General features: G+C 51.6%; 4 protein-coding genes and 2 non-coding genes across 10 annotated transcripts in view; 2 read left to right on the top strand and 4 right to left on the bottom strand.

Moving 5' to 3' along the window:
• The window catches only part of DNMT1 (DNA methyltransferase 1), a 43,559-nt gene extending 42,980 nt beyond the window's left edge, over positions 1 to 579 (top strand). For all 4 annotated transcript variants that reach the window (NM_001009473.1, XM_042249410.1, XM_060415336.1 and 1 more), the window contains 1 exon segment: positions 222 to 579. In NM_001009473.1, the coding sequence (NP_001009473.1) occupies positions 222 to 253 (32 nt within the window). In that variant the 3' untranslated portion in view covers positions 254 to 579.
• Positions 580 to 12,408: 11,829 nt separating this feature from the next.
• On the top strand, positions 12,409 to 17,051 carry EIF3G (eukaryotic translation initiation factor 3 subunit G). Its single transcript, XM_004008511.4, has 11 exons — positions 12,409 to 12,478; positions 12,627 to 12,673; positions 13,269 to 13,352; positions 13,461 to 13,549; positions 13,694 to 13,753; positions 14,922 to 15,026; positions 15,131 to 15,320; positions 16,085 to 16,192; positions 16,315 to 16,451; positions 16,539 to 16,645; positions 16,927 to 17,051. Exons 1-11 carry the CDS (start codon positions 12,459 to 12,461, stop codon positions 16,940 to 16,942), a joined length of 963 nt encoding a protein of 320 aa, XP_004008560.1. The 5' UTR covers positions 12,409 to 12,458; the 3' UTR covers positions 16,943 to 17,051.
• Position 17,052: 1 nt separating this feature from the next.
• Positions 17,053 to 19,714, bottom strand: P2RY11 (purinergic receptor P2Y11). 2 transcript variants are annotated; one of them, XM_042249910.1, is made up of 3 exons: positions 19,592 to 19,714; positions 18,774 to 18,901; positions 17,053 to 18,414 (listed from the first exon to the last, which is right to left on the bottom strand). In XM_042249910.1, the coding sequence occupies exons 2-3, from the start codon at positions 18,826 to 18,828 to the stop codon at positions 17,318 to 17,320; spliced, it is 1,152 nt and encodes a 383-aa protein (XP_042105844.1). In that variant the 5' UTR covers positions 18,829 to 18,901; positions 19,592 to 19,714; the 3' UTR covers positions 17,053 to 17,317. The 2 variants fall into 2 exon arrangements, with proteins under 2 accessions (XP_042105844.1, XP_042105843.1); XM_042249909.1 differs by lacking the exon at positions 18,774 to 18,901.
• A 289-nt stretch (positions 19,715 to 20,003) lies between these two features.
• On the bottom strand, positions 20,004 to 24,011 carry PPAN (peter pan homolog). The gene is made up of 12 exons (XM_027969610.3): positions 23,931 to 24,011; positions 23,672 to 23,842; positions 23,053 to 23,154; positions 22,807 to 22,857; positions 22,330 to 22,500; positions 21,647 to 21,723; positions 21,342 to 21,449; positions 21,104 to 21,227; positions 20,937 to 21,015; positions 20,703 to 20,832; positions 20,463 to 20,629; positions 20,004 to 20,372 (listed from the first exon to the last, which is right to left on the bottom strand). Exons 1-12 carry the CDS (start codon positions 23,946 to 23,948, stop codon positions 20,161 to 20,163), a joined length of 1,410 nt encoding a protein of 469 aa, XP_027825411.2. The 5' UTR covers positions 23,949 to 24,011; the 3' UTR covers positions 20,004 to 20,160.
• On the bottom strand, positions 21,528 to 21,607 carry LOC114115098 (small nucleolar RNA U105B). The gene has a single exon (XR_003589595.1). It is a non-coding gene; the product is annotated as a small nucleolar RNA U105B (small nucleolar RNA).
• LOC114115089 (small nucleolar RNA SNORD105) lies at positions 22,933 to 23,016 on the bottom strand. The gene has a single exon (XR_003589587.1). It is a non-coding gene; the product is annotated as a small nucleolar RNA SNORD105 (small nucleolar RNA).
• Positions 24,012 to 24,227: the final 216 nt, after the last annotated feature.

Raw genomic sequence — 24,227 nt, 5'->3', positions numbered from 1 at the left:
GACGCTAACCCAGGCCATCTAGAAGCCTTTAGGGGACACCTGAGTAGGGCTCAGTCTCTCTGAATGTTGATACAGAGCTGCCACAGGTTCTTACCTGGTCATCCTTTAATATCGACACCTGGGTATTAACATAGCTCCTGATTAATGTACCTGTCTTACTTGTCTGTTGCTTACTGTAACATACGTTCCCTGCGGTGACTCTCCCTTTTATTTCCCTTCAGCTAAAATCAAGGAGGAGGCTGCCAAGGACTAGTTCTCTCCTCCTATCACCCATGTTTCTGCCACCAGAGATCCCCAGCGTGCACTGATATTGTTGTATTTTCACATGTCAATCAGTCAGTTCAGGTGTGTCGTATGCGGTGTTTGTGGCCTTGGCTGACATGAAGCTCTTCAGTGAGATTTGCCTATCGGCTAATTTGACTTAGTGATCAAACTGTGCAGTACTTTGTCCATTCTGGATTTTAAAAGTTTTTTATTACGCATTATATCAAATTTACCACTGTATGAAGTGGAAATTAAGACTTTATGTAGTTTTTATATGTTGTAATATTTCTTCAAATAAATCTCTCCTATAAATCACCCTGGGTGGCGACTCACAATTTACGAGGGACTTCTGGGTGCCTCTCCACTGAGGCCGGATGAGAGTGGGATCCTTAGTGCTGAGTGTGACCCCACAGAGGTGTTCGTCTGAAGTTAGATCATTCCATGTGTGTTTGGGGTAGAGATTGTGACTCAGTGCTGGCCAATAACATGAAAGTAGAACTTGCTGGTGGTGTTTCCAGGAAAGCCTTTTATTTTGTTTATTTTTTGGCTACACTGTGAAGCATGCAGGATCTTAATTCGCCAACCAGGGATCAAACCCATGCCACCTGCATTGGGAGCATGGCGTCTTAACCACTGGACCACTAGGGAAGTCCCCAGGAAGTCTTAGTTGGCCTTCCTTGTGGCCTTTTATCTCTTTGGTCTGGAGTGGGCTGTGATGCCTGGCAGTGTAGCAGCTGTCTTGGGACCACGAGTCCAGAAGCCCCACACAATGGATGGTGGCACGAGAAGAGAAGCATCACTTGGAGCCCTGGCCTGCCACCCCCAGACAGACGCTTTATTTGCTTAAGAATCTGTTAGGTGGACTTTCCTCGTTTTCAGCCTGACTCAATGGTACTGAATTCTAGGAGGAACAAACCTGTTCTTTGGTTCATCTTTGGGAAAGACCTGTATAAAATGACAGTGAAGCAGAAGCAGACAAAGAAGTATCACTCACCAGCACAAACGCCCCAGAGGGCCACTGTTAAGATGTGGCCTTGGCTGACATGCCCAGTCAGCCAAGTAGCACCTGCCCCACCTCTATGTGTTCAGGAGGGCACTCTGTGGCACCTCCGCTGGAACATGACATGCAAGTCACAGGTGCCTTAATCCTAAGACTAAAGGACTAGAGAGCGTTCAAATGTAAAATCCATTCAGCTCCTTCATAAGTAATCTGGCTTCCCTGGTGGCTCAGTCAGTAAAGAATCTGCCTGCCAATGCAGGAGGCTCAGCTTTGATCCCTGGGTAAGGAAGATCCCCTCAAGAAGGAAATAGCAACCCACTCTGGTGTTCTTGCATGGAGAATCCCCAAGGACAGAAGAGCCTGGTAGACTACAGTCCATGGGGTTGCAAGAGTCAGACATGACTTCATGACTTAGCAACTAATCTACCACATAGTAAGTAAGTAAATGTTTCAAATTTCTGCTGTTGTAAACAGCACCATGCTGAGCATCCTTGGATGGACTCTTCCATTGTGTCACAAAGGTCTGTCTAGTCAAAGCTATGGTTTTTTCCAGTAGTCATATAGCTGTGAGAGTTGGACCATAAAGAAGGCTGAACGCAAAAGAATTGATGCTTTCGAACTATCGTTCTGGAGAAGACTTGAGAGCCCCTGGGACTGCAAGGAGATCAAACCAGTCAATCCTAAAGGAAGTCAACCCTGAATATGTGTTGGAGAGATTGACGCTGAAGCTGAAGCTCCAATACTTTGGCCACTTGATGTGAAGAGCCCAACTCATTAGAAAAGACCTTGATGCTGGGAAAGATCGAAGGCAGGAGGAAAAGGGGACGATAGAGGATGAGATGGTTCGATGGCATCACTGACTCAATGGACATGTGTTTGAGCAAGCTCCAGGAGACAGTGAAGGACAGGGAAGCCTGGCATGCTGCAATCCATGGGGTCACAGTTGGAAATGACTTAATGACTGATAATTTAATTTATTCTGTCAAAAATCATGACTGAGATTTGAGGGGTTTTAAGCCTTTTTGTGTTTGTGTACAGTTTAGTGGCATTCAATACAATCACTCTGTGTATTTCCAGAACATTTTTATCATCCCAAACAAACTTTATAGCCACTAAATAATAACCCCTCATTCCCCACCTCCCCCCGCCCAGCCCCTGGTAACCTCTACCCTATACTTCTGAGTTTCCCCAGTCTAGGCATCTCATATAAACGGGATCATAGTTAGCCTTCTGCGTCTGACTTCTTTCACTCAGCAGAACGCTCTCTAGGTTCATCCATGTTGTAGGCCTGGTTGGAACTTCCTTTTTAAGGATGAACGGCATTCCCTTGTATATCTACACATGTTGTCCTCCACTCTGTCAGTGGGTATTTGCATTGCTTCCACCTTCTGGCTGTTGTGAGTAATGCTGGAGTAAACACTGATGTACAAGTATCTCTCTTGAGTTCCCGCTTCCAAGTTTCTGGAGTATATACCTTGGAACAGAATTGTTGGATCACGGGGTACTTCTATGTTTTAACTTTTTGAGGAACCAGCAGAAAAAACAGCTGTACCATTTTACATTTGTGGTAGCAACACACAGATGTTCAAATCTCTTTACATCTTTGCCCACACTTGTTACTTTCTGTTTCATAAATAGTGTCGCTGTGTTTTTTACTGGTTTCAGGTTTCTGGTGTATGCGTGCATGTTCATTTTTATTTTTTTAAAATTGTGAAATACATATGATGTAATTTTCCATCTTAACCATTTTTAAGTGTGCAGTTCAACGGCACTAAGTAATTTCACACTGCAGTTACATCAGTACCATCCATCTCTAGAACTCTCTTCATCTTGTGAAACTGAAACTCTGTCCCCATTAAACACCAATTCTGAAGGCTGGGGGAAGGATGGATTGGGAGTCTGGGGTCAGAGATGCAAATGATTATACATAGGATGGATAAACACAGTTCTACTATGTAGCACAGGGAACTATATTCAAAAGCCTGTGATAAACCACAGAGGAAAAAAATACAGGAAAGAATACATACATGTATAGTTGCCTCAGTTTGCTGTACAATAGAAGTTAGCAATACTGTAAATCCACCACACTTCACTTTAAAAACACCCTAACTCCCCATCCCTCCCCACCTCAGCCCCCAGCCCCCACCGTCTACCTTCTGTCTCTATGGATTGCCTCCTCTAGGGACCTCATAGGAGTTGGAGTCATGGAATCAGTGCTGCGTGAAATCATGCAGTACTTGCCTCTTTTGTTTTGTTTTGGTTTTTTGGCCATGCCCTGTGGCTTGCAGAACCTTTTCTTAAATTTTAATTTTTATTGTAGTATTGTGAAAGTTGCTTAGTCGTGTCCGACTCTTTGCGACCCCGTGGACTCTAGCCTGCCAGGCCCCTCTGTCCATGGGATTCTCCAGGCCAGAATAGTGGAGTGAGTTCTTTCTCCATGGGATCTTCCCAAACCAGGGATTGAACCCAGGTCTCCTGCATTGCAGGCAGATTCTTTACCATCTGAGCCACCAGAGAAGCCCAAGAAAACTCCAGTGGGTAGGTAGCCTATCCCTTCTCCAGGAGATCGTCCCAACCCAGGGATTGAACCCCCGTCTCTTACGTCTCCTGCATTGGCAGACAGGCTCTTTACCAGTAACACCACCTGGGAGGCCCTTAGGTCACCACAGAAGATTGAATAGAGTTCCCTGTGCTATACAGTAGGCTCTCAGTTATCTGTTATATACAGTAATGTACATATTGCAATTCCAGCCTCTCATCTCATCCCACCCTCTTCCCTTGCTATCCGTAAGTTATCCTCTATATCTGTATCTCTAATTCTGCTCAGCAAATAAATTCATCTGTACCATTTTTCCAGATTCCACAAAGAAGCATTATGTACAATATTTTTCTCTTTCTGACTTACTTCACCCTGTATGACAGTCTCTAGGTCCATCCACGTCTCTGCAAATAGCACTATCTCATTCCTTTTTGTGGCTGAGTAACATTCCACTGCATATATGGACCACATCTTTATCTAGTCCTCGGTTGTTAGCCATTCAGGTTTCTTCCACGTCCTGGCTATTGTAAATAGTGTTGCAATGAACATTGTGGTGCAGGTATCTTTTTGAGTTACGGTTCTCTCTGGGTGTATGCCGTGACAGCTTGCAGAATTTTAGTTTCCTGACCAGGTACTGAATAAACCTGGGCCCTCGGCAGTGAGAGCCCAGAGTCCTAACCACTGGACCACCGGGGGATTCCCAGAAGCTCCTTCCTTTGTAAAGCTGAGTAGCATTCCTTCCGCTGTATGGATGGACCACATTTTGTTCACTCGTTCATCCGTCGGTGGACACTAGGGTCGCTTCCACCTTCAGGCTGGTGTGAATCACGCTGCGACGAACGTGGATGTACAGACATCCGTTCAAGGCCACACTTTCAACTCCCCTCTGTATATACCCAGAAGTAGAATTGCTGGGTCATAGCTCTATTCCGTAGTCATTCTATTTCTACATTTTTGAGGGCCCATTGCTGTTTTCCACAACAGCCAAGTTGTGTTTTTGTTTTTTATTTTTTGACTTCACCCCATGGCATGTGGGGTCCTAATTCCCTGATCAGGGGTTGAACCCACATCCCCTGCATTGAAAGATGGAGTCTTAACCACTGGACCGCTGGGGAAGTCCAGATTGTTTTGTTTTTAATGAAATGAGTATCCAAAGCACAGATGACACACTGTCTTCCCCACCTGCTGTCTTCCCCTTCTGCGTCTGTGTTCCTCAGACGCAACCATGATGAAAGTGTTGCTGCGTTTCCTTCCTGTCTAGGGTTTTCCACCGTTACCACATGTTCCTAAACTCAGTTATTCTCTGCATCTTCAAAAACCATTAGGTTCATCTATTCTACTGCACGTATCTATCGGCAACCTTTTTTTCTCAAGCACGTTTGCAATTTTCAAACAAAAGTAAGCTATAGAAAAAAAGACGACACTGATTCCCACAATGGCCAAAACGAATGGTCAGTACTTGTTTCCCGTTTTTGTGTCACAAGGAAGCTTTTCTAACACCCCATCATTGCCACGATGACCACGATCACGCGCGTATGTAATGTGTCCACACTGACATGCAATCATTTGCAACTACTGATTGAAAACTGACGCAAACAGTCACACAACCACTGATCTACCACTGACTATTCCAGCACTGGTTCCAGGGCCGGGCATGCATGCAGCAATCACACAGACCAGCATCATCCCCAACTGTCTCAAGAACAAGGCAGGCAGACAAACTCCACAAAGAATGAGGGGATTTTAAAGAGCAAGAAATACTACAATCAAAATAAAGCAGAGAACCTGGGGATTTCTCTGGTGCTCCAGTACCTAAGACTCCACGCTCCCAATACAGGGAGCTCGGGTTTGATCCCTGGTCAGGGAGCTGGTTCCTGCATGCTGCAACTCAAGATCCCACATGCCACAACAAAGATAGAAAATTTCACTTGGCCAAATACATAATTTAAAAAAAAAAATGAATTGGGATGGTCTGACTCTGATTCTTAATTTGCTCCTTTCCAGATTTCATTATTAAAATGCACACATGTTGTATGTGCAGCTGGACGTTTTTCTAAAGATCTGGCTCTTCTTTTTTTTTTTTTCTTCCAAGGATAGCTGGACTTTATACTTGTGTATTTGCCTATGTCATCAACTGCCCAGATCAAGATGCAGAAAATTCCCTTCACCTGCCTGGCGCTGCAAGCTGGTTCCATCTCCATTAAGAGATGATCACAGATGACTGGTTACTATGGATTAGTTTCGCCTGTTAGAGAATTTCACACCAGTGGAATCCTATGGTGTCTGTTCGTTTGTGTCTGAGACACGCATCCATGTCACTGTATCAGTCACGCGCTTCCCTTTATGTCTACATGGTACTCCATTGTAGAGATGGGACGGTTTGTTGGTCCAAGCCTCTGCTGATGGATTTTTGGATTCTGTTATGGCCTGCATTGTGTCTCCCACAAAATTCATATGTTGAATAACCCCCAGTACCACTGCAGTGGAAGTACAAGTGTATATTTAAGGGCAGAATCTTTAAAAAAATTTTTTAAAGATAAATGAAACGAGGTCATTAGGGTGGGCCCTAAGCCAACAGGCCTGGTGTCCTTATAAGGACCATGTGAAGACTCAGGGAGAAGACACCCAAGCCAGGGAGATAGGACTCAGAAGGACATTTTGGTCGCACACTCCCAGCCTCCAGAACTGTGAGAAAATAAATTTTCATTGTTTATAAGCTGTTCAGTCTGTGGTATTTTGTTATGGCAGAAACAAATTCAAATGATTCCCAATTTGGGCCATTGTGAATAAATCTGCTAGGAAAGTTCATGTACATGTCGTAATATGTGCCCTTTTGTGGATGTGTGTTTCTGGTGTTTTTGAAGAATACCAAGAAGTGGAATTCCACCTGTGAGCACCAGTGAGTCCTTTGAAACTGCTGCCAAGTTTCCGACCGGTGCCACACCCTGAGTGTCCACGCTTCCCTCCTGACGCCCTCTGTAGAGTTCCTTCTGGTCTTGTCTGTTTTTTTTTTTTTTTTAAATTATTTTTATTTTGGGCTGCACTGGGTCTTCACTGCTGCGTTCGGGCTTTTCTCTAATTGTGAGCAGGGGGCTCCCATCGCAGCGGCTTCTCTCGTGGGGCACAGGTTCCAGGCATGTGAGGGCTTCAGCAGTTGCGGCTCCCGAGCTCCAAGTGCGCAGGCTCAGTAGTAGCACAGGAGTTTAGTGTTCCACGGCACGTGGAATCTTCCCAGACCAGGGATCAAACCCCTGTCCCCTGCATTGCTGGGCAGATTCTTTCCCACTGGACCACTAGGGAAGTCCTGCTGTTATCTTGGCTGCTGTCCTGTGGAGTCTCTGGATGTGGAAAGGATGTTGGTGTGGTGATAAAGGACCAAAAGAATGGCTCAGGGACTTCTTTTCCATCCAACCTTGGACTGAGTCTTCTCCCCACTGTCCTATGCTTCCCTTGGCTCCCTTTTATTATCCCTTAGAAAATACCTGGTTTGAAAAAAAAAAATACATGTTCAATGTTTAAGAAAAAGTTTTCCAGGGACTTCTCTGGCAGTCCAGTGGTTAAAACTCTGTGCTTCCACAGAAGTGGGTGCAAGTTCAGTTCTTAATCAGGGAACTAAGGTCGCACATGATGTGTGGGGTAGCCACCACATAAATAAATAAATAGAGAACTAAAAAGAAAATTGTACTCCATACAGAAAGAATACTGTAGTGGAAGTACAAGCAAACCTCAGAGAGGTTGCAGGTTTAGTTGTAAACCACTGCTGCTGCTGCTGCTGCTGCTAAGTCGCTTCATTCGTGTCCGACTCTTTGTGACTCCATAGACAGCAGCCCACCAGGCTCTGCCGTCCCTGGGATTCTCTAGGCAAGAACACTGGAGTGGGTTGCCATTTCCTCCTCCAATGCACAAAAGTGAAAAGTGAAAGGGAAGTCGCTCAGTCGTGCCTGACTCTTCGAGACCCCATGGACTGCAGCCTACCAGGTTCCTCCGTCCATGGGATTTTCCAGGCAAGAGTACTGGAGTGGGGTGCCAGCGCCTTCTCTGTGTAAACCACTGCAGTAAAGCAAATATTGAAATTAATCGATAAAGAAAATATTATGAGTCACTTTTTTTTTTTTTTTTGCTTTCTAGAGCATATAAAACTCATGTCTGGGGGATTCCTTGATGGCTTAGTGGTAAAGAGTCTGCCTGCCAATGCAGGAGACACGATTCAATCCCTGATCCAGGAAGATCCCACATGCTGCAGAACAACTAAGCCTATGTGCCACAGCAATTAAGTTTGTGCCCTAGAGCCTGGGGGCCACAACTCCTGAATCCATGGAGCCCTAGGGCTTGTACTCCGCAACAGGAGAAGCCACGGCAATAAGAGGCTTGGGCACTGCAACGAGGGAGTAGTCCCTGCTCTCCACAACCAGAGAAGAGCCCAAGCCGCAACAAAGACCCAACACAGTCAAAAATAAATACATTTTAAAAATAAATAAGAGTCATGTTTGGACTTCCCTGGCGGTCCAGTGGTTAAGAGTCTGCCTGCCAGTGCAGGGAAGTGAAGTGAAAGTCACTCACTCATGTCTGACTCTTTGAGACTCCAATACAGTCCATGGAATTCTCCAGGCCAGAATACTGGACTGGATAGCCTTTCCCTTCTCCAGGGGATCTTCCCAACCCAGTGACTGAACCCAGGTCTCCCACATTGCAGACGGATTCTTCACCAGCTGAGCCACAAGGGAAGACCACCAGTGCAGAGAACAGGGGTTCAATCCCTGGTCCAAGAAGATTCCACATGCTGTGGGGCAACTAAGCCGGTGAGCCACAACTACTGAGCTTGTGCTCTAAAGATCCTGCTGTGCAACAGCGGAAGCCACCACAGGAGAAACCCCTTTGGCTGCAACTAGAGAAAGCCCTCACAGTAATGAAGACCCAGCACAGCCCAAAATAAATAAAATAATTTTTTAAGTCATGTTTACACTATGTACATACATGTGTATGTGCTCAGTGGCGTCCAAGTCTTTGTGACCTTGTGGACTGTAGCCCACTAGGCTCCTCTGTCCATGGCATTCTACAGGCAAGAATACTGGAATGGGTTGCCGTTTTCTTCTCCAGGGAATCCTCCCGACTCAGGGATCAAACCCACATCTCTTACATCTCCTGCATTGGCAGTTGGATTCTTTACCACAAGCGCCACCTGGGAAGCCCTATGTAGTCTATTTAAAGGGCACAATAGTATTATGTCTAGGAAAAAAAAAAACTTTTAATTTAATAATACTTTACTGCTAAAAATGCTAAATAAACATCATCTGACCATGCAGGGTTCCCATAAACCTTCAACTGGTAGGAAATCTATAAAGTGCAATGAAACAAAGTATGCCTGTAAAGATGAGGCCAAGTCGAAACACCCAGAAGCATCAGTGTTTAGTGGTTAAGGTCCTTTTGGGTAGCCAGAAATGGGCCCAGTTTTCTCTAACAGGGGTGAAGCTCGTTGGGCAATATTTAGCTAATCCCTTAGTCATGACCGTTGTGCTGTTTTCAGTTCCAGCCCTTTAAACCACATTGCACTGGACGCCTTCTTATAGCCAGTTTAGTGCACTTGGATGTATATTTCCTTAGGTCCCTTCTAGAAGAGGACATGCAAATTTGTGAGTATGAAAAACATGTTAAAAGGACTTTCCTGGTGGTCCATGACCAAGACTTCAAGTTACCAATGCAGGGGGTGGGGGAAGGGGCCCAGTTCAATCCCTGGTCAGGCAACTAGACCCCACATGGTGCAACTAAAGATCCCACATGCGACTAAGACACGGTGCAGCCAAGTAAGTAAACACAAAAAGAGAAGAGATTTAAAAAATATATTAAAATATATATACATACATTATATCTTGCATACATAACATAGGATGTATGCTATATATTAATACAAAAAATATAACTATAGTTTATGTATATGTTTATATTTAAACCAAAAAAAATCAGATGGTAAAAATTTTAAGTAAAACAGAAGTTTAGAAATAAGCTGCTCTTTCCTGATGGCTTCCTCTCAAAGCATTCTCTCAGCAACAGTTTGATAATTCTGATCCTAAAATAGCTTGAATGTATCTACATATCTATCTACTATTATTAAAGATGTACAAAAATTGGTTCCTATAGCATATGCCATTTTATACCTTGCTTCATCTCCTTTTCTTAGATGTATTTTTAACATGACCTCAAGTAGATCTACTTCCTTAAGGACTGAATAGCATTTAATAGATTACAGCATAGCATGCCTTTTTTTCTTTTAATATTTATTTATTTGGCTACACCAGGTCTTAGTTGCAGCATGCCAGATCTTCCCTGACCAGGGATCAAACCCAGGCCCCCTGAATCAGGAGCTCTGCATCTTAGCCACTGGACCACCAGGGAAGTCCCAGCAAGCATAACACGTCTTAATCTATTTAACCAGCTGCTGTTAATGGGCAGATAGGAATTTCCAGTTTTTGCTATCATGAACAGTACTGCTCGCATAGCTTGTTCTCACATCTTTACATACATTCCCAGGTTTTTCTCACAGGTTGAATTGTCAACTGGCTCAAAGGAAGACATGTAAGTGTATTTAAGCTTTAGTAGATATCATCAATATGCCATCTGAAGAGTTTGCATAATCTCACTAACAAAGTACGGGAGTGTCTTTTTCTCTGTATCTTTGCTACCATTGAGTAATATCGAATTTTTACAGTTTTGCCCAACTGCAACATTCAGTGTTTGGATTTTGCATTTCTTGAAGTAAACTTGAGTGAGTTTGCACAAATGTTTATTGATTCTTTGTACAAACTTTATAATAGTTTCATCTGTTGCCAGACTGCCCTCTTTCTTTTCTTTTCTTTTTTTTTTTTTGGCAGTGCCTCACAGCTTGCAGTCCTAGTTTCCTGGCCAGGAACTGAACCCATGACCCCTACAATAGAAGTTTGAAGTCCTAACCACTGATTGCTACTGTCTTGTCCGACTCTTTGTAACCCCATGGACTGCGGCATGCCAAGCTTCCCTGTCCTGCACTATCTCTCAGAGTTTGCTCAGATTCATGTCTACTGAGTCAGTGATGCTATCTAACCATCTCATCCTCTGGTGCCCTCTGGACCACCAGGAATTCCCAACCACCCTCTTTATTTACTTATTTTCCCAGCCTCCTTCCTGGTCTGCTGATTTATTCCTTTCCACCCTATCCTCTACAGGCTTCCAGAATAATCTTTCTCACAAGAAAATCTGGTCACATTGGGTCACCATTCAGAACATGTCAGCGCCTCACTCACACCCCACAGCCTGCAGGATAAAGAGCCTGTGCTGGGAATTCCCTGGTGGTCCAGTGGCTAAAACTCTGTGCTCAAGATACAGGGTGGCTGGGTTTGATCCTTGGTCAGGGAACTAGTTCCCACGTGCCACAACTAAGACTCTATGCAGCCAAATAAATAAAAATAAATATTTTTAAAAATGTTATATATGTTATATATATATACATGTATATATATGTAATATATATATAAGAGACTATGATCTTTAGTCTAGTTTTTAAAGTCCTTTATAATCTGGTTCCTGTCGGTTCCAAATACCCATGAATTGAGCACTTATCAAGTGTAGACACCCTGAGGGTGCTGGGGACCCAGAAGTGAACAAAGCAGGCAAATGTGTTTCTGCAGAAGTCTGCAGCAGTTTTTACCATTTTTTTCATTATCATCCCTCTAAAGGAGAAAAATGGAATTATCTTCCATTTAAATCAGTGTTAATCTAATTACATTTAATTTCTCCCTAACAATAGAAATTAAATGTTTAGAAATAAGATTTTGTCTGGGAGGGTTGGCTTTGGAGGCCACAAGTCATTGTCATCTCCAAGTTGGTTTTTTTTTTGTTTGTTTCTTTTTTGCCACAGAACAATTAATTTTGGTCCCCTTGGGAGTCATATCACTCCCACTGAGAATGCATACAGTAGAGGGAACGCTGGACAATAAGCAATAAATTAAAGAAAATGGAAAAGATTATATCAGGGAGCCAAGAATGTTACTAGGAATTCCCCGGTGGTCCAGTGGTTAAGACTCTGCACTTCCACTGCAGCGCCCAGTTCTGATACCTGGTTAGGGAATTAAGATTCTGCAAGCCTCACAGTGCGGGGGGGGGAGTTACTCAAGGAGGGAGAATAGTTAGGGGGTGACTTGATATCTTGATCATTTGAATCAGAAAAGTTATTTCCAGGCAAGGAAGACCAGTTTTGGTTTCTTCAGCTGAAAAATGGAAACGATAATTTCCTCCTCACAGTTCCTGCAAACAGTCAGAGCTATATAATTGAGCTTTATTGTCATTATTTTTAATTTTTAAAAAAAGTAAAAGAAAAGGTCCGGTGGTTAAGATTCAGTGATCCCAATGCAGGCCCTCCTGGTCCAGGAACTAGATCCTACATGCCGCAACTAAGACCCAGCGCAGCCAAATAAATAAATAAATAAATAAGATTTTCAGGTAAATGAGCCGAGCCTCTAATAGTAAGATACCAGGGCCCAGCCTCTCACATAGGCGGCGCTTCTACCTCCGTCCGTAGGGGGCGCTGTGGAGTGCTACGGCTGCTCTAGGCAGCGGAGCCGGAAGTCTCTTTCACCTCTTACTTCCGGTCTTTGGCCCAGGCTTGGGCTGCGTGGAGATTTTGCGATGCCGACCGGAGACTTTGAGTGAGTCAGGGGTCGTGGAGGGGGTTTGGTAAGCAGACCGGGGATGGGGGGCGGTCCTAGGAGTTAATATAGAGCCTGGGTGCGTTGAGGCCGCGGGAGCTGGGCCTCGCCTCACTCATCCCTCCTTTTGACAAACTTGTCCCCGCAGTTCGAAGCCCAGTTGGGCGGACCAGGTGGAAGAGGAAGGAGAGGACGGTGAGTCTACCTTGTCGCCTCGGATCACCGCAGCCCGGCCTCCCCCCGCCGCCCCAGGCCGTCACTGCTGCCTGCTCTGATCCTCCACCCTGGCACCGCCGTCAGACCCTGCATCTCCCCTCACAGCCAGCCCCTGCCCCGCGCCACTCTCATCTGGGCCAGCCTATCTCCAACTCCATACGTTCACCAGCCAGCCCATCTTCTGCCGTGCCACCGCCCAAGTCCTTGATGCCAGCACTTCTGCTTCCCTGCTCCTGGCAGGAAATTGTTTAACAGCCACACTCCTGCCTTTGTATTAATACTATTGCCCGGATGCCTGTGGCCCTCCCCTTCCCTCAGGCCCTCAGGCCCTCAGGCCCTCAGGCCAAGGATCCCCTTCCCCTTCTCATTGCTGGAAGTTACTACCGGCCAGCTCCGTGTCCCTGAATGGCTATCCCAAGACACTTCCTGGCCAGTCCTCTGCCCTTGGTCCCACCTTTCTCAGCTCCTGGTGCAGGCATCATCCCAAAGGTCCCTTGATTTCAGCTTGGGAGTTCCTGTCGCTGCCCACCCCTACCCCCCAGCTGACCCCTGCTCCCTCCACTCCCTGTCACAGACAAATGTGTCACCAGCGAGCTCCTCAAGGGGATCCCCCTGGCCACTGGGGATACCAGTCCAGAGCCTGAGCTATTGCCGGGAGGTGAGTGCCCGACTTCACTCCAGCCCTGGGCCGTCTCTCTCCCCAGCCTCCTTCCTTCTGGTCCCTATTACCCAGGGCTCAGTTCCTTTGTCTCTTCCTCTCTCCCAGCTCCACTGCCACCTCCCAAGGAGGTCATCAATGGAAACATCAAAACAGTGACGGAGTATAAGATAGATGAGGATGGCAAGAAGTTCAAGGTGAGGCTGGGGAAGAGGTGGGAGCCCTTTGCTTGAGGGGCACTTGGACTAGGGAGAGAGTGGTGTGTTGGATGTCTTGATGAGGAAGATCTGCTAGGAACCTTGAGGAGCAGAAGGCCCAAACGTTTCCCCTCCTATCCACAGATCGTCCGCACCTTCAGAATTGAGACCCGGAAGGCCTCAAAGGCTGTGGCAAGGAGGAAGGTAAGACCCTTCTCCCCCTTCCTTGGGGGCTCCTCCAGGGCTGACTCAAAGAAAAAATAGGAGTTCTTTTCCCTATTGCCTTCATTTTTAGAAGTGGGGTTTAACTGTTTGTTAAACAATTTCCTGGTGGCTTCCCTGGTGGCTCAGTGGTAAAGAATCTTCCTGCAATGCAGGAGATGCTGGTTCATCCCTGGGTCAGGACGGTACCCTGGAGAAGGGGATGATTACCCACTCCAGTGTTCTTGCCTGGAGAATTCCATGGACAGAGGAGCCTGGTGGGCTATAGTCCATAGGGTCGCAAAAAGTTAGACATGATTGAGAGACTGATGCTTTTTTGTTTCTTTCTAATTGTTTGGTTGCACCACACAGCATGTGGGATCTTAGTTCCCCGAGCAAGGCTTGAAACCACACCTTGTGCATTGAGAGTGCGGAGTCTTAACCACTGGGCCACCGGGGAAGTCCCCTGGGTGTACCTCTTCTGTTGGAGCAGAACTGAGGCCTGTGTGCAGTCCGTGGGGGCCCTGAAAAGTCCAGCAGGTGCAGGAGTGGGAGCGGAGGGGTTGGTTCTTACTTCTCTCGGCTTGTCGCCTGGGAGGAACAGAGCCAAAGCCCTCCTGTGAGGTGGTCGTAGCAGCAGAAGTGATGGCAGTAAATACGTTTTGCACAGTTACCTACATACTCGGTGTTAGACTCAGGTGCTTCGTGGGAAGTATTTTCTCATTCATTCCCCTAGCATTCCAGGGAGGTGTGGGGAGCATTGTGGTCCCTTATAGGGGAGGATGCCAAGGTACAGGTTGTTTAAGGAGCTCAAGGCCCCTGGAAATCTGGGTGATCCTGCACACCCCTGAGTATCACTCGGTGGAAGCTGGTCAGCCCCTGCCAGGGGTTGTTGGCTCTGGACCTGTTTACCCCTGAGCCTCAGTTTTCTCATCTGTAACATGAGGCTGAGAGCTGCCCCTACTCTTGGAGCTGGCATGGAGCTGGGGCCTGGCATGCCCTCAGGGAATAGCAACTGTCATCATCGCTTCTCCAAGGAGCATTTGAGGGCGGTGAATAGGGTTCAAGACTCACTCACCCTCAAGGTGGCTCTTGTTAAGTCTAGGGTGCAAATGGAGGGGGTCCCACTTGTCCTTGCCCTGACCTGTCCCCCATCCTGCCTTGAGCTCAGAACTGGAAGAAGTTTGGGAACTCAGAATTTGACCCACCGGGGCCCAACGTAGCCACCACCACAGTCAGCGATGATGTATCCATGACATTCATCACCAGCAAAGAGGTAAGTGTGGTGGCTGGCAGGGGGAGCCAGTGGCCAGGGTGTTACTGGAGGCAGCAGGGGAGCAGCTGAACTACCGTCTGAACTGCCACCACCTGCCCTGCCAGGATCTGAACTGCCAGGAAGAGGAGGACCCAATGAACAAGCTCAAGGGCCAGAAGATAGTGTCCTGCCGAATCTGCAAGGGTGACCACTGGACCACCCGCTGCCCCTACAAGGACACGTTGGGGCCCATGCAGAAGGAGCTGGCCGAACAGCTGGGCCTGTCCACTGGCGAGAAGGAGAAGCTCCCCGGAGGTGCCAGGACCTTGGGATATTGCTGGCAGGCTTGGGGGTTGGGGGGAGGAGTGGGAGTGGAACACAGGAATTGCGTGCATCTCTGGGAGTCGTGGGTCCTCACCTGGGGTCTGGACAGGACCAGCAGTGTTGGTGGTTATCACCTCCCACACGGCAGTAAGGCTGTGGCCACAGCCCACGTTGGTTTATGTGAAAGGCTGCAGGTGGGTGCTCTGCTGGTGACGTCACCTGTCTCTTCCTGTTGGGGCTGGTGAGAGCCTGTAGTGAGCACGGCTGCAGGTGTAAGGACATTGCGCGTAGTGAGGGAAGATGGCTGTTCTCTCAGTGTGTCTGTCCTGACAGGAGCTTGCTGTGTTTGCACACGTATGCATGCACACACACAGACACACACACATACACTGGAGTTCTATACTTGTGACTCGTGTGCACAGCCACTTGTCACCTGTCCCCGGGATGGGACCCTGGGGGCTGTTGCTACCCTGTGCACCGTCCTGGTGTGTGTGTGAGGCTGGGCGTTTTCTCACTGTGGGTTCTCTCGCTTTTCCTGTGCTGCTGGCAGGCCGGACATGTGGGTGGATCAGCCTGGGTGTGACCTTTAAGTCCTTTTAGTCCTTTTAAGACCTTTAGCCCTTGAAGAGATCCCCCAGATGGCCTGTGGTTTGAGAGGGAGGGTGCTTGGGGCTGGATCATGGCCGGAGCGGCTAGCGTCCTGGGCCAGGCCTGTGCCAGGGGAAGCTGGACCTAACCTTGCTTTTGGTCCCCAGAGCTGGAGCCTGTGCAGGCCACTCAAAACAAGACTGGGAAGTACGTGCCTCCTAGCCTGCGCGACGGGGCCAGCCGCCGCGGGGAGTCCATGCAGCCCAACCGCAGAGGTGAGGCGGGGGGGGGGGGCACCCCAGTGCTGGGCTGGTGCGCGGGCGGGCACCCCTTGTACCCTGTGATTATCCTGTGGGTGGGGCCGGCCCCTCAGCGACGCCTCTCCTTGCCTGCCCAGCTGATGACAATGCCACCATCCGTGTCACCAACCTGTCTGAGGACACTCGTGAGACTGACCTGCAGGAGCTCTTCCGGCCCTTTGGCTCCATCTCCCGCATCTACCTGGCAAAGGACAAGACCACTGGCCAGTCCAAGGTGGGCCAGTGGCCGTGGGGGCGGGGCGGGGTCCTGACTCCCAGCGGTGCCCTGAGCATTGTCCCTGACCCCCACTCCCTCCCCCAGGGCTTTGCCTTCATCAGCTTCCACCGCCGCGAGGACGCTGCGCGTGCCATTGCCGGGGTATCCGGCTTTGGCTACGACCACCTCATCCTCAACGTCGAGTGGGCCAAGTAAGACCTCTGCCCTCCGCCGCCCCTCATGGCATTGTAGCTGATGCTTGGGCTGACTGTGGGCCTCACCAGGGATGTCCCGGGGTGTGGGTCTTTGCTTCTCATGGAGGGCCCCACACCCCTAGGCCTGTCTGGCCCCAGGTGTGCTCCGTGCCGTGTCCCCCTTCCTCCCCGTTGAGTTCGTGTTGTGTATGTAAGATGGGTGGTGGTCCTGGGACTCCCTAAAGGGTCTAGAGCCCCCTCACTTGCCATCCTCACCCACCTCCTGCTTCCCTTTCTAGGCCATCAACCAATTAAGCCAGCTGCTGCTGTTGCTGCTCAGCCCCTGGCCCCGGGAACCTTCAGTGACAGAAGGCAGCCTCCTGGAGCAGAGGGCTTCAGGGCAATAAAAAGTCTCTAGTCTCTAGCCTTGTGCCGGACCATTTATTCCCTGATGTCAATCACACTGTTGTGGGTGGGGCTAGAGCCGGGGCCAACCCTCCACCCCCCACCCCCCCCATCTTGGGTTTGCTCTGTGGCCCTGCCCAGGGTTAGTGCTGTGAGTGGAAGCTCCTGCAGCTTTGGCAGCCTTTCTGTGGGGAGGAAGTGGCTCCTGGGGGCCTGCCCTCTGCCTCCATTCTGCTGCTGGGTTCCAGCATCTTGTGATGAGGAGGGGGCTGAAGATGGGCCAGGTCACGGGCTCAGCTCGGGGGACTGGAGCTCTGAGGTTTGGGGGGTTGCTGTGACGTTGAGGGGCAGGGCTTGGCTGGAGCACGGAGTGTCCTTTGGGGTCTGTCCCTGCCCGCAGCGTTGGCGGCAGCAGTCCAGGCTGGGCACCACAGCCATGTAGAGTAGCGGGTGGATGCAGATGGCTAGGGGTACAAGGCCCCGTGTCACCTGGTGGGCCAAGTATGTCCTTTGGTCCAGTGCCTTCTCAGCCGCGGCCTCACTCGCAAAACCTGGGCAGAGGGCTTGCCAGCGCAGCCGGGCGTACACGTTGAGCACTGCCGTGATATAGTAGGGCACGTAGGAACTGGCATAGAGGGCCACGCCGCTGGCCACCAGCACCATCACCTGCAGCTTGTTGGCTGCTGTCATGCCGTGGCTGTGCTGCACGGCCCGCCCCAGGGCGCCATAGGCTGCCAGGGTGAGCAGCAGCGGCAGGCCGCAGCCCAGGGCCGCCAGCGCCAGGCTGTAGACCCGGTAGGCCTCAAGCTGGCTGTCACCCGCTGTCCCCAGGCACTTGGTACAGGCCCCTGGGCTGGTCACAGAGCACTGGCCTTGGCGCTGGGACCTGCTCAGGTGAGAGAAGCTGAGCGTGGGGGCAGCGAGCAGGACCGCCAGCGCCCAGCCAGCGGCGCTGACAGCCCAGGCGTGCTTGGGCCGCAGTTGGCTGTGGGTGAAGAAGGGGTGGACGATGCCCATGTAGCGGTTGAGGCTGATGCAGGTGATGAAGATGACGCTACCCAGCAGGTTGCAGGTGAAGAGGAAGCGCTCGAGGCGGCAGGCAGCCTCGCCGTAGCGCCAGTGCTTGGGCGGGTAGAAGTAGGCAGCAAGGGGGGGCAGCGTCAGGGCGTAGAGCAGGTCGCTGACCGCCAGCTGGGCCGAGAAGATCACAGCTGGGGGCCAAGGGCGCTGCTCCCGGCTGCAGAACCGGTACAGGGCCAGGCTGTTGCAGGCCAAGGCCACCAGGAACTCGGCTACCAGCATGGGCCACAGAAAGCCCTCTTGGAGGCCACTGAGGAGGCGATCTGCAGCCTCCGAGAAGTTGACTGGGCACTGCATGGCACCTGTGAGCAGAGGGTTTGGCACATCAACCCTGCCCCTCACTGTGGCTCCCGCTGTGGCACCCTTACCTATTGTGTCCCAGGAGCCCCTTGTGGGCATGTTTCCAGAGTGCTTTTGCACACCCAGGATGGGGGGTGCCAGCCACAGCACGTTTGTACAGAGGGACTCAGAGACCAAGGAAGGTTAGAAGCCCAGGGTCCATTAGGCTGTGTCCTGGGGCAAGAACCAGGGAGGCACATAACCTGGCATCGACCACCAGCGCCACCCGGGCCTGGGGTGAAGCAAGAGCCCCCCACCCCCACCCCCCTCTACAACTCTAAGTCCCACATGTCAGTCTGTACCCCCAAGTGTCACCATCTACCTGGATCAGGAGTCTGGTCCACCTCGCTGTCCCTGCTCCCACCCTCATCATCCATCTGTCCTCACAGCCTCCAAAGGGCACCTGAGTCAGGTCACAGCCATACACTCCCAGACTCTCTCCCTACCTACCTGGAAGAAAAAACAGTACTCATCTCTTCCCACAGTGCCCTGAGGGAGCTACCGCTCCCCCACCACCCACTCATTTGTGGCTCTCACCAACCATGGTGTCCTGGCTGTTCTTTAAGGCAAAACCTACCTCAGGGCCTTTGCACTGGCTGATGCACCAGGCTTCCCTGGAGGCAGTCCCCCTCTCCTCCTCCTGGTCTCGGGTCCTAAGGGGACCTAACCTGGCGACTGCTCCCCGTGGTCCCCTACCGTGCTTACTTTTCCTCCACAGCTCTATCCCCATCCATGTGACCACTGTAAAGAAAATCCCCAGAACTTTCCCTCCCGAGGGTAGAAGTGCCCTGCTCCTGGCCTCCGCATGCCAGCACTTGGGATACGGCAGTGTAGGGGAGCTGAGCTCTGTAACCTATCCTTCATACACCCTACTCAGCCTCAGCTTTCTTAGGAATGGCCTGGACTCCTGGCTGGTCCAGCAGGCGGGCCATTAGCTCTGTGCACATATCCCGTCCATGACTCAGATGGCTCCTCCACTTTCACTTCTGCCTTCCTATCCCAGCCCTCTGGTCTGGGAGGAAGTGGGTCCAGCAGTGACTCTTTACCCATCTCCCCACCACCGTCTAGGAGCCGGCCACCTCCACCCCCAAGGCCCTGGACGTGCCTGGTTTCACTAGCCCGGTCTCGCTGGCTCCTCACCTGAGATGTTGCTGGCTGAGGCTCGCATGGCCTGCTTCCGGGTCTGCAGCCGCACTGTGCCCCATGTAGCACTGTGCCCCATGTGGCGTGCTCCCTTCTGAGACACAAGCCGCTGGCCCCTCCCCTTCCTGGCAGCACCACTTTCAGCCCGGGAAGCAGTCTGGACACACGCCTCACTTCTACTTCCTGTTTCCCTCCTCCTGACAGCACCTAACCTCCAGAGCTCCTTCATCTGCTGTGGGGGCACTGGGTAGGCTGGGGAGGGGTCCAGGGCCCCAGGGCACCACAGAAGCGTCACACCTGTGTCACCCTGGCATATGAAATAAGACCTTGCACATCCACTGCCCAGGTGCAGACAGAGGCCCAGGTACGGAGCAGAAAGCAGGCCCACCATTTCAAATGCAGACTCAGCCTCATGAGAAATGAATTTATTAGAGTGGAAAGTGGGACAGCAGCTCTCCTTTATGAAAGGAAACCGAGGGCTGTGCCTGGAGGCCCAGGAGGGGAGCCCAGCACAGCATCTCTCGGGCCCCAATCTGGGGCATTCTATCTGCCACCCAGGCTTGGCCTCAGGCTGCTTTCTTGGGTGGCCGAGGTCGGCCTTGCCCATGGTTCCTGGCAGCCCCCCTGTGTCCCATCTTGGCCTGGGCGCCTGGGCCCCTGCCCTTGGCCTTTTGAGGCCTCCGTTCACTGCCTCGGTCCGGCTTCCGTTCCTTCAGCTGCTGCTTCTTGCCTGGGGGCCCAGTGGGCCGCCTCCTCTTGGCTGCCTTTGGAAACATGTCTGCAGGGAAAAACGGTGTCAGGGCCACCAGGGCGCAAGGACAGACAGGCGCGTGGTACCCAGGTGCCCTGAGCCCTGTCTGCCACACACCTTCATCAGGCTCCTCGCCCACAGCCTGGCGGAAATACTCAGCCTCATCCTCTTCTTCCTCTTGCTGGCTGGTTCCCTCTGCCTCTGGCGGGGCCCCGGGGTCCTCTGCATCGCTGTCCCCATTGGCCTCTGCCTGCACCCGCTTCATGCCCGCCAGGCTCTTCTTCCTGGAGGAGGGACATCAGTCAACATGGCAGCCTGCACCTGGGACCCCGCCCCACCTGCCTGGTGACCACACACTTGTGAGCCTCTCGCTGCTCCCGCTTGCGCCGAACATTCTGGGCCTGCTGGTCCTGTCTCTGGGCCTTGAGCCGCAGCTTCTCCTCCTTGGCAGCCAGGATGGCCTGGAGCTCCTCCTCTGTTTTGTGCACTGAGCAGGAAGAGGCGGCCACTGAGCTCTTCATCCCCAAGACCCAGGGGAACCCGCCCATGACCAGGCCGCAGGCCCCACTGTGCCCCCGGCCCCACCCTCACCGAGCCTGTGGAACAGCACGTTGCCCTCTCCGACCCCCTCTTGGATCTTGATGAGCTCCAGCGTCATCCGAGGCCCAATCTGGAGGGACAGCAGAGGACAGGATGGGGTGTCAGTGCCTCCTCGGGGATGGGGGGAGGCACCAGGCCTACCCTGCACTGGGCCTCACCTCTGTGAGCCGCACGGCACTCTGCTGGGCCCGCATGTTACCACGCCCTGCCACAGCCTGCGGCAGTTCTGTGATGTTGTGCTCGCCGTCGGGCTCTGCCTCACTCTCCGACAGCCCTGCGCCCCTGCGTGGGGGACACAAAGGGCTCAGCAGGGGCTCCCTGGCACCAAGGACAACTTTGGGGTCCCCTGGAGTGTGGTGCCCCTAATCCCCCACCTCCAGCCCCAGCCCTCCTCACGTGGCCAGCAGTTCACTGATGTCCTGCAGGCGACTCATGTTGGGGAACTTCTCCTGGAGAAGCTTCTTCATCCCACAACTGGCACCCACAGGGACCACCTTGATGCTGCTGTAGGGGTCAGAGGGAGGCGGGGATGGGGGTCAGGAGCCATGGGGTCACAGGTCAGCTCTACCCTGCCAGCCCTTTCCACAGTGCGTCAGTGCGTTTACTTTGAGATTGAGCAATCACAGAGTCTCAGCAGCTGTGCTGTCATCAGCCGCACATGGGGCCAGGCAACCCCCGCCAATTCCCCACTGAGAACTCACTAGTGACGGAAATCCAGCTCCTGGGTGTCAGGGTTGTAGTTGATGAGAAGGCAGCGCTTGATGGTGTTCAGGTTCACCTGGGAGAGAAAAGCGGGCACAGGACCTGCTGAGTGTTCCCTGGGCCTCCCTATGTGCCAGAGCCCCTGCTGAGCCCTGGCTATGGCCACACTCCAGAAGGGCGGCCTGGGTGCTGCCAGCACTGCAGGGACAGATGGGGCTGCAACTGGCGTCCACGGGCTACCAGGGGTTAGAAATCCAGCTTCCGAGGCCCGTTGAGGTTACCCACACTGGACTCCCGGATGACTGGCATCTAATAAGCCTAATTTGAGACCCACTAATGCCAGGGATCAGGAGCCAGGGTTCTGGAGCCAAACCGATTTAAAGAATCCAGTCCTGCCTTCTTGTCCTTCGTATCTAACCTCAGACTAGTGTCTTCACCTCTGGCAGCCTCCGTTTCCCTCTCTGTAAAATGGAACACACTATCTAGCTTAGATCAGCATTCAGTGAAAGCATGCTTAAAAAATAAAATACCATGACCTGCCAGATGGGAGAGCATGAATGGGTCTAGAACTCAGAACCCACAACTCTCAACCTTCGGGCTAGGATGTAAAGACTGAGCCTGAGTGTGGTCCTTGCTGCCTGCTTTACCTACACTCACCTCCATCACACATGGCCTGGCTTACCTTATGCACGTTGATGGAGGGGAACAGGTTCTGGAACATGGTGGCCATGAGCTTCACATGCATGCCATGCGGGCCAAAGCTGTTGAGCACCAGGAGGGGTGGGTGGGCAAACTGCTGCTCATGCATGCGGTGCCGGCGTAGTGAGGAGACCACGTCACGCACCAACGTGTACTGCAGGGGGAGGCGAGGAATGGGTGACCACCCGTCCAGCACATGCAGCTGGTGCAATCCCCAAACCCAGCTCCTGCCCCTCGGAGGCCTCACGTCACCTCTTGCGTTGCCAAAGTCACTCAGTCACGTCTGACTCTTTGTGACCCCAAAGACTATACACACAGTCCATGGAATTCTCCAGGCCAAAATATTGCAGTGGGTTCCCTTCCCCAGGGGATCTTCCCAACCCAGGGATCAAACCTAGGTCTCCTGGGTTTGCAGGCCGATTCTTTACCAGCTGAGCCCCATGTCACCTTGAGTCCTTACCTTGTTGATCCTGAAGGTCAGGGTGGGGCCTCCTGGGAGACGCATCAGTTTCTGCAGAAGAAAAGATCTGTGAGGGTTGAGGTGTCTAATTCAGGAGCGGGGTTGGAGGGGGTGGGAAATGGAGACCACCGCCTATCTCTTCAGAGCGTTTACTTTGAAGCCAGAATCATGGCAGCTCAGAGGCACAAGGGTCATCATGAGAGCTGGCAGCGGAGGAGGGTATGGGGAGTAAGAGCATCCACTCACAAAGTAGACGTTGGTCTCTGTTTTGCTCACAATCAGGAAATGTGTGACCCCAAGGGGCCCAGCCACTGCTACACAATCTTTCAGAGAGTTTTTCTTCCGTATCTGGAAACGATAAAAAGAAAAATGGACAATCACAGATAACCTCTTATTAAGCAAAGCCTTTAAGCCTAACCTGTTATGCCATTTCTTACACTTAACCCTTTAGAGAACTAGGGGGAGAGAGGAATGGAATGCTCTTGGCCTCTAGAGCCAATCAGACTTTAACTGAAGCTTCTGTCTCTTGACACTGCATCACCACATTTTTCAGAGGGCCCATCTGAGGCTCAGCGAGGTTAAGTAACTTGGCTCGGGCCTTTCAGAGAAGCCAGCTTTGCTAACTCGACTGCCCTCTTAACCATCAGCCTTTAGGCACTCAGCCAAGTTCCATGTTGGGTGCGTTCATCTGCTCGCCCTCGCTGCTGCCCCTCAAAGACCTGAGAGGCAGGCACGATGGTCCCCATAAAGGTCCCTTTCTCCAGCCTGGGAAACTGAGGCCCCCAGCGGTTTCGAGGATGAAGCCACCCCCGCAGCTGAAAAGACGAGGCCCAGGATGGGTGAAGGTGGGCTGGGTGATGCAGACCTGCAGGCGGGTGGCGGTGAGCGGCTCCATGACCCGCCTCAAGTCCATACTGAGCTGCTGGACGCTGCGACCCACGCGGCCCCGAGCAAACACAAACGAGTGCGGCTGCGCGGCATAGGCTTCGAGGTTCCGGAGATGGGCCTGGGCGCGCGCGCGCTTCTGGTGCCGGGACTGCGGGGACAAGAGGCAAGAGGTGAGACCCGCGGCCGCTGGCGGAACCCCGCCCGCGCTGCCCGCTGTCCTGGCCGCCGCGACTCACCCTCCCCGACTGTCCCATGCCGCCGTCCTTTCCACGAGGCCTCGTTTGCCGGCTGCTTCCGGCACCGCTCCGCTCACTTCCGGCTCCGGCGAGGCGACTATGGGAGGCGCCGCGATGACGTCACCAACAGTGCATGCGCACCAGGCAGCGAGAAAAACTTCGGAGGGGTTGCTATGGAGACATCGAGGGCCTGTTTCTACGGAAACCAGGGCGGGGCCATGGTTCGAAATGAGCCGCTGGTTCGAATCCCGCCTCGGCCATTTCCACGAGCTGTGCGATTCTGAGCCAGATTCTCCA

Source organism: Ovis aries, chromosome 5, assembly GCF_016772045.2.
Source record: "Ovis aries strain OAR_USU_Benz2616 breed Rambouillet chromosome 5, ARS-UI_Ramb_v3.0, whole genome shotgun sequence".
Taxonomy (NCBI): domain Eukaryota; kingdom Metazoa; phylum Chordata; class Mammalia; order Artiodactyla; family Bovidae; genus Ovis; species Ovis aries.
This window is presented reverse-complemented; position numbering and strand designations above follow the sequence as displayed.

Bases quoted from the DNA above. Each gene is read 5' to 3' on its own strand.
- EIF3G (XM_004008511.4), top strand. From the start codon at position 12,459: ATGCCGACCGGAGACTTTGA. The intron at 12,674-13,268 runs GTGAGTCTACCT...TCCCTGTCACAG, and splicing joins GGAAGAGGAAGGAGAGGACG to ACAAATGTGTCACCAGCGAG. The intron at 15,321-16,084 runs GTGCCAGGACCT...TTTGGTCCCCAG, and splicing joins GAAGGAGAAGCTCCCCGGAG to AGCTGGAGCCTGTGCAGGCC.
- P2RY11 (XM_042249909.1), bottom strand. From the start codon at position 19,673: ATGGGGCACAGTGCTACATGGGGCACAGTGCGGCTGCAGACCCGGAAG. The intron at 18,415-19,591 runs GTGAGGAGCCAG...CTCTGCTCACAG, and splicing joins CTCAGCCAGCAACATCTCAG to GTGCCATGCAGTGCCCAGTC.
- PPAN (XM_027969610.3), bottom strand. The intron at 21,724-22,329 runs GTAAGCCAGGCC...TTTCTCTCCCAG, and splicing joins CCTCCATCAACGTGCATAAG to GTGAACCTGAACACCATCAA. The intron at 21,450-21,646 runs GTGAGTTCTCAG...TGACCCCTACAG, and splicing joins GAGCTGGATTTCCGTCACTA to CAGCATCAAGGTGGTCCCTG.